The 15,755-nt window shown below is 37.6% G+C and overlaps 1 protein-coding gene across 1 annotated transcript in view; it reads right to left on the bottom strand.

The window, feature by feature from the left end:
* Positions 1–15,755, bottom strand: part of map2k5 (mitogen-activated protein kinase kinase 5) — a 220,459-nt gene that overhangs the window by 95,263 nt on the left and 109,441 nt on the right. The window contains exons 12-14 of the mRNA XM_052040367.1: positions 14,481–14,542; positions 5,840–5,888; positions 2,011–2,084 (exon numbers count right to left, since the gene is read on the bottom strand). Of these exons, the coding sequence (XP_051896327.1) occupies positions 2,011–2,084; positions 5,840–5,888; positions 14,481–14,542 (185 nt within the window). The remainder of the gene's footprint in view (positions 1–2,010; positions 2,085–5,839; positions 5,889–14,480; positions 14,543–15,755) is intronic.

The following is a 15,755-nucleotide window of genomic DNA, read 5'->3' as shown; positions in this document are numbered from 1 at the left end:
CTTGGCCACCTGAATGGAATTCACTGGATCCTATAATTTGAGATACTGGGCTGCAGAAGAGTTACATACAACAGAGATTTTGGAACCAGCCTTGTAAAACATCTTCCTACCCAAAGGTTTGCAACTGCAGATACTGATTTAGTAGATAGTGTCAGCAGCCTAGATTTTCAATCACATGATTCTGTTTACGCAATCGAAAATGAACACTTTACAGAGTAAAACACTGTTTCTGTGTCCATTCATCACATCTGGAAATTCGGTCACACACTTCCTCATTGCCTCATTGTGTTTGATGCAATGTCATTCCTGTGTGATGCTTTTTTTATTTGGAGACATTCGACCACACTGTTCCAAGACCACTTCTGGGACAACACGGTTTTAATTGCACTGATCTGAAGTGGGATCCCACTAAGATTAAATGTCAAACTTATCTTCTCTCAACACCTCAACATGCCATCACTCTTCCTCATCCACTGCTCCTGCTCTGATCACCACTGGCCATGATCTGCCCTTGCTCTGGATCCTTCAATAGCCTTAGCAGACGCCTCCACTCCAGTCCACAATCCACAAAAATCCTCAACAGTCAAAATCCTTAAACAGAGAGCATTGTGCCAACAAACCTGCATCTCCATTCCTCAGCTCCCCATCTTAATGGATGCACCCTCCACCTTGCCAGTCCCTGGTCCTCTGATGGCTTGTCTCCCTACCCTCAGTCCCAAATGGCCTTTGATGACCAAAGCACCTAGACCTAAGGTGCTCTAATGGCTGAAGCCCCTCTCTGCCTGGCCACAAAAAGGACCTCTGTCTGCTTTTTTGCCTTTTTCCCTGTCCACAGAACATTTTCCTTTAGCGCTACTGAAGGTCGTAACAGTGGACCCACGATTGCAGCGATCATTGAGCAGTCATCTAGCACGTCTGTTACAGTGCACTATGACTTCCACAGCAGCATGGTTACGGATTTTTGACTTTAATCTGATTCTCATCAGAGAAATGTAACTAAAGGGGAATGTAAGAAATCTTCCTCTGCATCCACCTTCAAATCAATACCTAATGAATCAGATAACAGCCATCAACCAGCTGGAAGCTTTGTTACATATTTCTCACAATGACTTGGAAATCACCAGAGTACCAAAGTATTTTGCCAGTAGCCTTTGACAAGTAAAAGCCTTGAATTCCTACCAAACTCGCAGAAAATCTTTCAAAAATTAGATTTTACACCCTGTAGCAAAATACGCTAAAATTAAGTTTTACATTTTCCTGTATTTTTGAAAGCAATGGTAGAATACATGAAAGCAGAAATAATTCCATGACCTTTAATTCAGTGTGGCTATTAAAAAAAACTTCTTTCACCCCATTACAAAAGGTAGAAACGCTTATAACAAAGTCAGTTTTCTGAACATCTCAGTCTGAACAAAATTTTCCGTCACAGGGGACCAGCATACCATCATGACATGAGCTGTCTGCTTATACATTGACAAAATGGAGAACATAAAATGCACTGGGGAGAATAGACTTTGACAACTTTTAATATACCACTGACCTTCTATTTCTTCAAAATCTTTGACTGAGTAAAAAGGGCGACTGCAATTCAAATCAACACCAAAGCAAGCTCACAGGTCACCACCACAACTGTCTCAAGGGCCAAAAATGGAAATTAATTAAATTTTGTGCATCGCCTTGTAAATGCCCGCCACTATTGTTGATCTCCACATTAATTTTTATTGCAGGCCTCCACAGTTCCCCAGACACGGCATGCGCTCTGCCCTTCCTATTGTCTGGCCAAACATTTCATATCAAATACGCATTTCAATGAACTGTTCTATTTTTAAATAGTAATTACAATATCAGCAATTTTTTCTATCATTAAACAATGAACAATCATACTCTGATGAAGGAAAGTCACCCGGAGATTAAATGTGAATAAGTCTCTCCCTGAGCTGGGTGCCTCTGTTGTGGATCTCTTTGACTTGTGGCCAGGTGATTTGAATAAAGATGTCCCCATGAGCATACCTGGGTGCTCACTCCAAAATCGCACAGCTTGACCTGTCCTCGCGTGTTCACCAGCATATTAGAGGGTTTGACATCTGCATAGGGACAAAAATAGGAGACAGAAACAATCCCTTTTAAAAGCACCTCAGAATTTAATGATTCTGTAATTACAGCTATGCCTCAGTAATGCAGAAGATGAAAGCAACACAAAGGCTATATAGATTAGAGCGACAAGCTTTGCACCTGCTGCACACATTTACAATGCTCCTGCATAACATGTTTAAGAAAAGGTTTTTCACATAAGCAAATATTCTCATTACAACACAACCACTCAGCATTTATTCACAAAATAAAAAAAAAAATCACTTAATTAATATCGTAGTTGGTGTAACCAAGAAAGATATATCCTGCACCATTTTAAAAAAATGTACGTTTTTTAAATGAAATATTCACAAGCTCTGCTGGAGGTCCTTACCTCTGTTTTGGCAGCATCTCTCTCCTGCAAGGCATCAGTTCAACTGCAGTAAAATGCAGGAGGGAGCTGTCAATTCTGAGCTAGGAACTTTCAACAGAGCTCTAGAAGCAAGAGTAACCAATGACGCTTTTAAAAAAAATCAGCTTTATTAATAATCAATTTTAAACATAATTCTGAAGTGTTTTGTTTTCAAGAGTGCAGCTAATATCATCATCAAGAAGTGGCTTGAACTCTGTTACCAAGCTCAATTCTATGAGGCAACTGAGATAAGCAGACAGTGTCATTAACCCCAGGTGCCTCAATTTCAACTCTGCATATTAATTTATCTTTTTCATATATGGCTGAGGGATAACTTTAAGCTGATTCTCCTATTGTAGTAGTCATTTCAACAAAAAATATCCAACAATAGAAACAAACAGAAAGGATGCGCAACTTAATGGTAACTCTTTATAGCTGATAATTTTTCTAAAGGATTCTGCTACAGGGAAACCCATTCTTTTGCATTATTTCTGCTATTAATAAAAAGCAAACAGGATAATTTCACTACCCTGTGGTTTCCTTAGATTTAATTTTAAATTACCAGTTCTCCCTCCCTCCCTCCTTCCTTGCAATATTGCAATGAATGTTTTATGCAATGCAGTCTTTTGTGCTTCCAAAGTGCAACTGATCTTACGTGGAGGGTGCATGTCTGTCAATCAATCATTTGGTTGGGAGAAAAAGAATTAAGCACGAGTGGAATGAGCAATGAAAATCCTATGCAAGGCTAAGGAGCAAGATGAGATTCCGGTTACTATAAACTTCAAGAGCAGTTATCAGAGCACAGAAACTGTTAGGGAATATACACCTAGCAATTATGCAGGATGATTTCATTCTTTGGCTATTTTATCCAGATTTTCACTTAACACTGTCAGTTTCTCTGTGACTACTGACATTACGGCAAAGAGAATTAATAATATTGTAGAAACCAGTGGATCTTTTAACTGATGCGACCTCACCATACAAAACTTCAGCAATTTTCTTTTCTAGGATAAAGAGCACACATTTCCAGGAGCAGAGGGCGTTAGGTGATTTTCCAAGGCCTTTGTCAAAATCATGTAATCACCTGTAAGGTGCACCAGCTTTATTCTAATTCTCGCCCTTTTGCTGTGGGAAAATGTTTGGGCTTTCGTCAGCGTCCCTCTACATTAGTGTGGTTAAGACTTAATATGGATACAAAGCCTATATCCGCACTGCCGAGGTACACTGTTTATCCACTGACCCAACTGTGTATCTGAGAAACACCGGCTTCACTGTTCAGTTTTTAAAACTACAGTTGCAATTATTGTCGATTTGTTTTTCCCTGTCTTCGTAGAGAATGTTAAAAACAATGAACCAATCAAGATTATTTCATAGGATCGTAATGTATTTACTGCCAACTGGTTTGATAATTGTTTTGATGTTTTAACTACTACTTCACTGCATTAAAGCAGACTAATTCTGTAGTTTATTCAGCAAAAAATGTTATTTTCAAAAATCCAAGTCACTTGTGACAGAAACTGAAGGAAATTCAAGTAGGACAGAATCACTGAAAATATGCCTTCTAAAACCAAAGGTTGAAGGTGCCTTCCACCAAGAGCTGTAGGCAGGCACCTGTGGAGTAATATATCCTCTATAGATCATAAAGCACAGAGACTTCAAAAATAAATTTAACAGAAGCAATAGTTCTGCCCTTTGACATTAAAGTTTTTGAAACTCAGAAAACAATGAAATAACTCACCGAATGCATAGTTTCATATTAAATAAGGAATTAAATCTTCATTGATTGCTAACCATGTTCAGTTTTAAGTAGAATGTGTGGAAATGAAACAATGTACAAAGAAATGCAACACAAATGTTAACATGTAGTAAAGAGAAAAAGAGAATCTAAGACACAAGTTTTAAGAGATTCATCAGCTAAGGATGAACTTACTTTGGTTTTGAAAGCTTGTAAATATAGCTGGCGCCAGTTGATGGAGATGTGGCTAATGTGGAGGCTTAGATCAATACTGATGGGCTTGGATTAATGGGAATGATCTGATAAATGAGGCAAGTTCACTTCCACCAAAGTGTCTCAATTAATAGGCTTCAAATATAAAACGATGGTTTGAAATAAAGCCTGTATTTTGAGTTGCACAGTTGTACAACACAGAATGGACCTTTCGGCTCAACATGTCCATGCCGACGTTACTGCCCAGATACACTAATCCGATTTGCCCACATTAGGCAGAGCAGAGACAGCATTACTGTAACTCATGACACTTCCCTGCACAACAAAAAGGAGGTTTGGAGTGGGTACATATTTCTGGTTATTCCTGACTGATGTGTGTCTGATAATAATAGGATTAGGATAGTTTATGATTTCTGTAATGCTCCATCAGCATTCATTGTCAAGGTTTACATTCCAAGTATTTGGATAACCTATTAAACACGCATGAACTGCCTGAGCCATGGGACTGGAGGCAAGAGTATAACACAGCACAGAAACAGGCCCTTTGGTCAACTACGTCTCACTGACCATGAAGCACCATTTTATTCCCCTCACATTTCCATCAACTCTCCCCAGATTCCACCACTCACCTACACACTTGGGGTAATTTATAGTGGCAATCAACCTACCAGGCTGCAGTTAGTTAGTGTAGTGGTTAGCATAACGCTATTACAGCACCAGCGATCCAGGTTCAATTCCGGCCGCTGTCTGCAAGGAGTTTATACGTTCTCCCTGTGCCTGGGTGGGTTTCTTCCGGGTGCTCCGGTTTCCTCCCACATTCCAAAGACATACAGGTTAGGAAGTTGTGGGCATGCTATGTTGGCGCCGGAAGCATGACGACACTTGTGGGCTGCCCCCAGAACATTCTGCGCAAAAGGTGCATTTCACTGTGTTTTTCAATGTACATGTGATTAATAAAAATATCTTATCTTTGGAATGTGGGAGGAAACTGGAGCATCCAGGGAAACCCTTGTGGTCACAGGGAAAACATGCAAAGTCCACGCAGACAGCACCAGAGGTCAGGATTGAACCCTGCTCACTGGAGATGTGAGGCAGCAGCTCTGTTGTTGCATCACCATGCTGCCCTAACATTTTTATTAAAACATTAACTTTTTAGGCAACAACTAAATTCCATTATTAAAACTGCTGAATATAAGTGAGCAACCACGGCAAAAAACAAGTTTAGCTATGCATTTAGTTATTTACAATGGCTCCAAGCAAAGGTATCCGAGATTGCTGACATCAGTGAGTTGAAAACCCAGTTCTGTACTTATCCACCACATGAATTATTCTAAGCTTGCAGATATATTGATATCTAGAGGGAACAAATAACCCACTTTAGAAAAGGCTTAACAAAAAGCATTACACACCTCGATGCAAAATCTTTAGGCTCCACAAGTAGGTAAGGCCTTTCACAACCTGGAAGATGAAGAAATGAGAAAATATTTTAAATTACCCAGCCACTCTTAATAATATCAAATTTAATAAACCCAAACTCTGCAGTAACTGCAGGAAATACTGGAAAGGTTCAATCAGATTCAAAAAAAGCTGATGAAGCCACAGGTAATTAAATGTCCAAATAATCACAATGTGTCAAAACGAGCAGTCATTTGTAAATATAGAGTACATACACCTGTTTATTTAGGATTTACTCTGTGTCCTGTAGTAATACGCAAATTGGGAAAATGAAGATTTCTTAAGTTTCTTTTGCAATTCTAGATCCAAACCTGTAAATAGCTTCCCTAAATCCAGAGGAAAGGAACTGAGAGGTGAACAAATGAAATCCATCTGGTCTGTAAATAAGGACCTTCTTCAGTCCCTGATGCACTATATATCAAAAATAAACTGTAAAATAACTCATCATCTCTTGAAAGGCCAGAATTTCATACTGATTTTGACTTATTGAAGTTACCAAGTTGCAGACTTCATCAGTAGTATTTTTTTGTTTCTTTTTGGTAACATAAATAAAAAATTAAGGTGCTATGAATTGTTACATTGCTTTTCTAGACATACAAGGTTGATGGGTTTTGAGAAAAGCTGATGCCCACTCAGAGTTGATGAGGTCTGTTGCTCTGTCACTCTATTAATGTTGCAATGCCATTCAAGATAATCATACCCAGGTCTATGCTCTGAAACACTAGAGACTTGTTCTCTGAAATGGTCTAAATAGCTGGGTGTACCTTTATCAAGCCAGACCCTACTGAATAAACAGCAACTCTATACAGCCAACACAGCAAATGTTGTGACACATTCTGGAAGGGTTAAGCAACATCCAATTCATGTAGGTTAAAACAAGCTTGACCTGGCAAGACTCGAGTGAGGCAGTACACAATACTACTTGGCCTTTTATGCTATGGCTGAAGCTGAAGCATGCAGATTGTGCTTGTGTTTTCACACATCTTGTCTCAGGTGTTTAGAAACAGCATTTTCTACTAAATTGAATTTTAAACATAAATTATAAGAAGTAACATTCATTTCTTCCCTTTTTACATTTAAGCGAACATGCCAGAAATAGCTGACAAAAATTTATGTGCTCAGCTAACTTAAAACTTTAATTTCTTAAAATAATTCAAGTCTGTTGGCAATTCTTTCATTCTTAGCAAATCAAGGTAAATTATCCACTGCCTTAGGATAGATTCACTCTATCACTATATCAGAGAAACTGCAGAGAGTTGTGGACACAGCTCAGCACGTCACGGAAAGCAGCCTCCTCTCCATGGACTCTATGTCTATACTACTCGTTGCCTCGGTAAAGCAGCCAGCATAATCAAAGACCCCACGCACTCCAGACATTCTCATTTCTCCCCATGCCTCCCATTGGGTAGAAGATACAAAAGCCTGAAAGCACGTACCAGCAGGCTCAAGGACAGCTTCTATCCTGCTGTTATAAGACTATTGAACAGTCCCCTAGTTCAATAAGATGGACTCTTGACCTCACAATCGACCTCTTGCACCTTATTGTCTGCCTGCACTGCACTTTTTCATAACTGTAACACTTTATTCTGCATTCTGTTATTGTACTGCCTCAACGTATTGTTGTAATGAAATGATTTTCACCCAGAGAGTGGTTGGTGCATGGAATGCACTGCCTGGGGTGGTGGTGGAGGCAGATACATTGAACAGGTTCAAGAGCTTGTTGGATAGGCATATGGAGGAGTGTGGGATGGGGGGATATGCGGGAGGAAGGGGTTAGGTAGTGTGAGGGTGGTTTGATGGACGGCACAACATGGTGGGCCGAAGGGCTTGTTTTGTGCTGTATGGTTCTATGGATCTGTATTGATGGTATGCAAAACAAAGTTTCTCACTGTACCTCAGTATATGTGACAATGATAAATCAATTTAGCAAATTCAAGACCACTTCTATAAGCGTGTGTGCAGATATCCCTAAAAGGGATAATGAAAGAATAATCAGAGATTGCATGCTCTTGCTCAGAGAACTTGCGTTTGGATTTGTTATTGAATTGGATGGAAGGCTGGGGAGCATTGGAGGATGAATGAGCTCAGAGAAGGAAGCAGATAGGAAGGGCAGATATGAGAAGCTTATGATGGGGAGCACATTTTATAGATTAATCCAAACTGAAGCAACAGCAACTGTGTTGAACATACATTAAAAGTTTATATGAAGGGGCCAGGGCTTCAGAAAGAATAAAAATAAAACTTTCCTAAAGCATAGTTAAGTGGGATTGATTTTGATTTCAAAAATTGAGGTTTTCAAGAAGGAACAGTGCTACCCAAGAATGGGAGGATTAGAAGACTAGCATAATGGTAATTATATATTTCTCACCATGGTAAGACCATGACACAGGGAATTAATACACAAAAAGGACATATATCTGATGAGAAATTCTTGAAGATTACTATTTGAGTGATATGACACACAAGGAGTCAGGCTAAATTTGGTGTAGAGATCTACCATGATCTAACTGAATGGCAGAACAGGCTCAAGGGGTAGGCTTAGCCCATTCCTGGGGTTGGAGTATGCACATTTAATTCAGTTGCTATTTTAAAGTTACACATTATAAGACCATTAGATACACAAGCAGAATTCGGCCATTTGGCCCATCGAGTCTGCTCCGCCATTTAATCATGGCTAATTTATTTGTATGTTTCATGGTCACTGGGGTCTTTATGAACATATTTTGTTTGCCTTAGTGGTCAGAGAATAATTTCTCAAGTTCCTTTTTCCCCCGAACTGACTTTTTAAAATCTGTTTATCTACATCTCCCAGGGGGTTACATGGCTGCTGGAGTGGGAGCAGTATGGATAATGATGCCTAATTGTAACATGACTATATCAGACTGGCTCGATGGACCAGCTAGTCTGCTCCTGTCCGTCACATTTTTATATTCAAATGCAAATCATCTTGGTCTTAAATAGCTCTTTTTTTGTATAATGTACATTTCTGCATTCCTTTGTGATCTTCTGTGGAAAATGGAGCTGGAACTGCAGAGCAGACTGAGTATAAAATGCAGTCAAAGAAAATTCTGCAAAGCAAACCAGATGGAAGTGTGCCCAATGTTGTACTGAGATTTATTAATAAATTCCCAAAGCAGAACACTGCAAGTAGTAGGACAAGGGAACAGTTTGGAACGTTTCCTGGTACTGCCAGCTGTGTAAAGTAAACAAAATGGGCAAGTAAATGGAAATGGTGAAATTAAGATCAAAAGGTATAAAAAAAACTTGAAATATACGTTGCATCTTTCAGAACCCCTGTAAGTCCCCAGACAATTTATGGTCAATGAAGTGTTTTAAAAAAGTAGACACTGAAGTTTGCACATACTAAAACCTTGCCAAGGCCACCTGTGGGATTTAAAACTGAAATTTTCTCTAGATTAAAGTACACTGAATTTGTAAGCTTAGAAACAATTTTAATATTTGATCATGGGGAAGTTCATAAAAACTAGGCAACCATGACTAAGTCCTTCTTTTGTTCACCTCATTCTGTAACTAAAGTTCAGCAACATTCATTGCCGCTCCTCCTTCCTCTGTCAAGGACTTCTGATGCTTCAGTGAAAGAATTTGTTAGGACAAGTTTTATTGATCAAATATTTTCTAAAACCAGTCTTTCTCCCTTTGTTAACAATTGCTATATTAAACGATCATGGAATCACAAGAACTTGCACTCTCCAACATAGGCTTTTCAGCATGGAAACAGGTCTTATGAGCCAAACAGTCTATGCAGGTGTTAATACTCCATGAGTGAATCTCCTCCCACCTACCTACTCCTGGTTTAACAGCATATTTTTCCTATTTTACTCTCTCTCATGCACTTGTCTTTCTTTTGTAAGTGCCTAACCTATTACCTCACCACTTCCTGTGGTAGAAAGTTCCAATGCAACACATCTCCTGTTGTCTCCTTGTTTCCCTAATGGATTTATTAGTAACTACAATGTGTTTATCTCCCCTTGTTTTGGATTCTCCCAGAACTGAAAATATTCTCTAAATTTCCTCTGTCCACAATTTTATAAGACATATATTTTTCTTTTTCCTTTTCCTGTCCCAACTGTATTAATAATCTTTCTAAGATTCTATTATTGTGACCATTTTGCTGCCTTCCTTTGGTTAAAAACTGAGGTAAGTAGTTATTCAATACTTCAGGAATTTCTCTGAGAGTTTATCTTGCTCATCCTATTACAGTTCCCCAATTTCCCTTTGTTATTTATGTCTATGGAACAGTTTACTTCTTTAATATTCCTTGATAACTTAATTTTGCAATTTCTGTTGCCTATCTAATGGTATTTTGTTTTAAATGTCTTTTCTAAATTTCTTGTATTCCAGCATGGTAGTGTAGTGGTTAGCATATCGCTTTACAGCGCTAGCGACCCAGGTTCAATTCCAGCCACTGTCGGTAAGGAGTTTGTACATTCTCCCCGTGTCTGTGTGGGTTTCCTCCGGGTCCCCTGGTTTCCTCCCACATTCCAAAGACGTACGGGTTAGGAAGTTGTGTGCATGCTATGTTGGCTCCAGAAGTGTGGCGACACTTGTGGACTGCCTCCCAGAACACTCTACTCAAAAGATGTATTTCACTGTGTGTTTTGATGTACATGTGACTAATAAAGATATCTTGTCTTAGATTTCATGTTTTCCAATCCTCTCTTACTTGTGTCATTGTAGACCTAATCATATTATATTGTGATCAATATTACTAAGATGCTCTTACTAAGATGTTCTTTGTGAATCTTGGTGGACCTCCTTCAACCCTGAGCAATAAATCGTGCTACAAGTGGTAAGTATGGACATCAGCAGAAGATTGGATATCATTTTTATGCCCTAAAAAAGTGTGAAGAATTTGAATAGTGTCCACAGAACTCATAAGATAATGCCTCTTCCAAGTTCACAGATCTTTTAAATACATGAAAATTTAAAGTTTACAGTTTGGTGTGTGAAAATAAAATTCACATTTCTACTATCCTCTAACTTCATAAAGGAGAATTATATTGGTTAAACACTCCTTATTACTAGAATTTGTACTGAAAGTACAAGTAACTTATAATAGAAAATGGTCAGTGAAAATTCTCCTGCTCTCTAAGGAAATGAAATCTTTTGGTTGTACTAATTTGCTTGAACATATTTTATTTACTAAATATGCAATTTTCACAAAACATGCTTTGCTTGATTACTTCTAGTTATCAATTTTCATTATAACATCAATTGTGGTATACCGCATTGAAATGAACAATCCAGGAATGGGGTGAAATTAAATAGAATAAATATACAGTGAAAGTTCTTGTGCAATGTACTATCATGACTTGTGTTCTTTATGGCTCACGGCTCTCACACATAAACACAGTGAACCCCGTAAAACTACTCAAAGATGTCAACAGAGACAAGCAAAACAAGAGTAGCACCTTACAAAAACAAAAAGTTTATCCAAAAATATTTAATGTGCATGTTGAGTTGGTAATATGTTGAGAAGATAACAAGTAAGATGCACTGATGCTAGAACTTTTGTTTGTCGACTCAATAATCAATATGTGTATTTAAATACTTCCATTTTGGCTGTGCAAATATATGATCTCATAAAATTATACATTAAATTACTGCAGTAACAAGCAAATCATGACCAATTTACTGACAAAAGCCAATTTTCAAAGGGAAGCTCCGTCGCCTTGGGCAGTTTCCAAAGATAATTACAGGACTTTGTGAAAATGAAGGTCTGTGAATTAGAATGAACTGAGACTAATAGCTGTCGATGTTTGATCACTTGGATTTAAATTAATTGTCACTACAAGGGATAATGAATGTCAGAATAAGACTGCCAATGTGGAAAAAATGCAACCTATAATTAAGTGCTCTAAATTGCAGAGCTTTTCCCCGATCCTTAGAATTATCACATCCATTCTTATTAAAAATAAAACAAAAAAATCTAGATGAAAGAAAAACCAGCTACAGAATACCAAAATCTTTTAGGTTTTAGTTTTATGCCAACTGGCTATGAGAAAATGTTTTCACTATCCAAACTATAAATAAAAATATCTCAAAGCAACATTTTTAAATATACCACAAAACTCTGTAAAAAAAAACATTCCTGAAAGTTGTACTCCACTGAATGAAAAATAATCTGGTAAAAACATTGCTTGTAAATGATTTTAGAAAAGACAGGCAATTGTCCTTCTGTTAAATTCTCTTTCCTTGAGCGAGACTTTGGTGGTCTTGATTGGAGGTCATTGATGGGAGTATTAATCAGAGCTGCACATAAACATTATTTTACAAGGTACAATATCCCTTTTCAATGACTTAGCCACCTGAGCTAATGCAACCTTCCAGCAATCAGAGGTGTGATCAGACAGACAGAAAAGCAAAATGAAGAGTAGGAAGATACTGTGATGAAGTTTCAATACTGAGGGAAAGTAAAGCCGAATCCAGAATTACTCTAAGTGCTTTCGTTTATTAAAAATGAAAATTATTTGTGGGCAAGAGCAAAAGGTAGCATGAAACTGTAATAAAGTCATTATTTGCTTCAACCTGGAGTAAGCTCAGCAAACTAATTCCCCAATGCAAATGCTGCAAATGTACAGTAAGTTTACACTCCACTGATGGACTCCATGGGGAGTCTAATGTCAGAGAGCTGTTGAGAAATCACCAGCAAATATGGAAATCTCAAACATGGTAGCATCTAAGCAGAGAAACACTAAGTTCAGCTTGGAACTGTTGTCACCACTTGAAATGGTTTCTCTTTTATAAATCCTTCTGGATTTTGAACACCGCCATTAAGTCACAACTAAACTTTTTTTGCTCTAAGATTCCATAGTCTCTCCCTTTAACTGAATTTTCAAATTCCAGGTAAATTTCTTGTGCATTCTTCAAAGGTTGAGAGAAACTTCCTTGCTTCTATGATCTATGCCTGTTTCCATATATGGATTAGTAAACTGCCTATGTTTATTAAAATAATGATTCAATTAATGCTGGATTGGAATTGTTTTACAATATTAATAATGAATGTATCAACACGTTTAAATACACATCCATTTTTGACACAAATATTAACCTGAAATGGGTCAATCCTTTTATTAGTAAGCAGCAGATAAATTTTGCAATATTTTTGTTCTGAGTATCACATATCCTGATTTCATCCCACGTTATATATACTATATTTTCTGCACAATTAAGTGCATCAGGGAAGGAATGCACTGAAGGATTCCTTGCCTGGCACTTTGAATGGAAATTATTTCGTTTCAAATTGAGGAGCATATTACTTGAATCTACAATAAAGCACAATTACTTTTATAAAAACAAGCCAAATGGACATGAGTGAGCTAACTCCATACTGCCAGATGAGAAGCAATGGAAATAAGAATGGATTGAAGATTCCAGATGCAGCATTGTAAACTTATCTCCCACACATTATTTCTGTGTTTTCCCGCTGGGAACTATGCATTGCTGAATTGGCCTTTAATTTCCAATCCACACAATATCATGCAAGAATTCCCATCTTGTTCCACCCACAAGTCTTCTTTAAAATCCAAATTAAGGATATTCAAATCATAAAGATCTTATTGTGGGATTGAGAGTCAACTGACACTAAAAAAAATCTGTTCTTCACCCTACAATTTTTTGTAAGATTTGTGGAAATTATTAAATCAAACCAAAGGTTTTTGTGAGTTATTAAAACTTGCTTGAAGTACAATTTGTGTGCCTGTTTTAATGATACATTTAATTTTATAAACAGTAGAATTTAATCTTAACCAGTACACAGGGTGACATTTAACTGCTGATGTCTTTTTTTAAAATAAAACACAGGAACACAAAGACTACAATGTGACATATATTTGATGACACAGAGTAAAAAGATTGACTTGCATTTACAGAGCATCTTTCGAGGATGTCACAAAGCTTTAGTTACTATTGTAATTTAAGCAACATAGCAACCATACGAAGCAAGTCTGAGGCTCAGAGAAGACTGTGGGCCTCTAACAGTATCTTAAACCAGCTAAGCACCTTTACATAGTAGACAGCTGGGAGATTGGGAACTTGAAGAATGGCAACTCACAAGAACAAATAGATGCCCTAACACCCTAAAATGCAGAATCCCTTGAGTACGTTTCACCTTGTAATGTCAACCAATGAAAGATTATACTACTATGTGTTTAGGTTCTAATAATAAGTCAAACTTACACCTGCTGTTATGGTTTCTTCAGCAAATGAAGAGTTCAGATGTAGGCAGAAAAGGTTTTAAAAACAAACTCTATTAGGATGTCCCCAACCAGCCCAGAATTATAGAAGTGTTACATCTAATTACTTTTACAAGACTTACCTGTAATCTTTAGCCAGTTAACCGTGTCTACAATTCCAAACATCCCCCAGGCCATTATAATATGCAAATTGCAATTTGTGTCTGTCACCCAAGATTCTTCAGGGTGTGTATAAAGATATAAAATATATACAAAATAAATAACTTAATAATTTCTGGTGTCATCATCTTTTTCTTGAATTTACTTTATTCAAGATTAAATTAATGCATATTTTACTAAAATATGTCTTGACATAAATTCTAATAATATTTAAACTTACCGCAACAGAGATTCTGCCTAGTACGTGCTCAGGGATTTTTCTATATACATCCAAAGAGCCTCCTATAGAAAAGAATAATAAGAGGGGAAAATAGATGTTAAATGATTATTACAACCATCAACTGTAAATTTCTTAATTAAATTACTTTTATGCTCGTGACTGAATAATATACTGGAGAACTCTATTTGGTTCAAGGTCAAGTACAAAAATCAATTACTCAAGGCTTACAGTTATTTAAAAATACTACAATTGCAGTTTTAGATAATTAGCAATTAGGTTTCATGTTCCAAACCAAATCCAACTTACTGACATTTCTAAAAGTGAACAGAACTATTTGTTTTATGTAGTCAAACCATCATGAAAACATTGCTAAACCATCACTTTCTTGAATGAAGGCATATCGGACACACAGGCATGCTGCCAATCAACTTAGTTGTAATGGGCTATCTGCAGAAGCACTGTCGTGTTAGATCAGATAGAGCATTTCCACCAGTGGAGGAATACACATGGTTAAAATGACCCATTAGGAACACAATTCCTATATGCTTGGATAGTGGGGAGAAAAAGCTGGTCTTCACCTTCATGCATAGCCAGCAGAACTGGCAGCCACACACAGCTCATGTCATCCTGTTGTAGTTTCGAATATCCGATATATGTGCAGCCCGTGCATATGAACGAGTGTTTGGGAGACTGGGGGGGATGGATTTGGTATTTGCTGCAAAGCTGTAGACATCTTCTGCTGTGAACTCGGTTTGTGATAATATCTGAATGGCTGAGTTAAATGCCCTGGTTTAACTGCATGCTGTCCTTGGCTGGCCTATGTTTTTATTGAAATATATTGCTGGGCGACTGCTTTTCTTACTTATGAACTGTTCGGGTTACGAACAGTTGTCAGGAATGGAACCCTGTTGTAACCTGTAGTGAACCTGTACTTTAGATAGTCAGCACTAAGTTCAATAACTAAACAGCCAAGTGGATAATCGGCCTATTATCATAGGAGGAAATTAATAAAATATCAGTAACGAGGATAATGGCAGGGCAGTATATTTTGAAGGTAAAACCATACTCAAATAAGCATCAACATCTGTGGAAAATTCAGGTTAATCACAACTCCAGTTTGGAGGCAGTCCTCAAAAGCCATACCTCCAGCATGTGACATCACCTATGGAAAAATACTTCTAGCACTGGTCATTGCCTGTGGAATGATCACCCTAATATGCTCTAGGGCCTAATAAAATCATTCCCTGGACCTGAGCTAATGCCCCTGGAACCCTA

The sequence above is a fragment of the Pristis pectinata genome, chromosome 28 (assembly GCF_009764475.1).
Source record: "Pristis pectinata isolate sPriPec2 chromosome 28, sPriPec2.1.pri, whole genome shotgun sequence".
Taxonomy (NCBI): Eukaryota; Metazoa; Chordata; class Chondrichthyes; order Rhinopristiformes; family Pristidae; genus Pristis; species Pristis pectinata.
The sequence above is the reverse complement of the archived record's forward strand: the minus strand, read 5'-3'. Positions and strand labels throughout refer to the sequence as shown.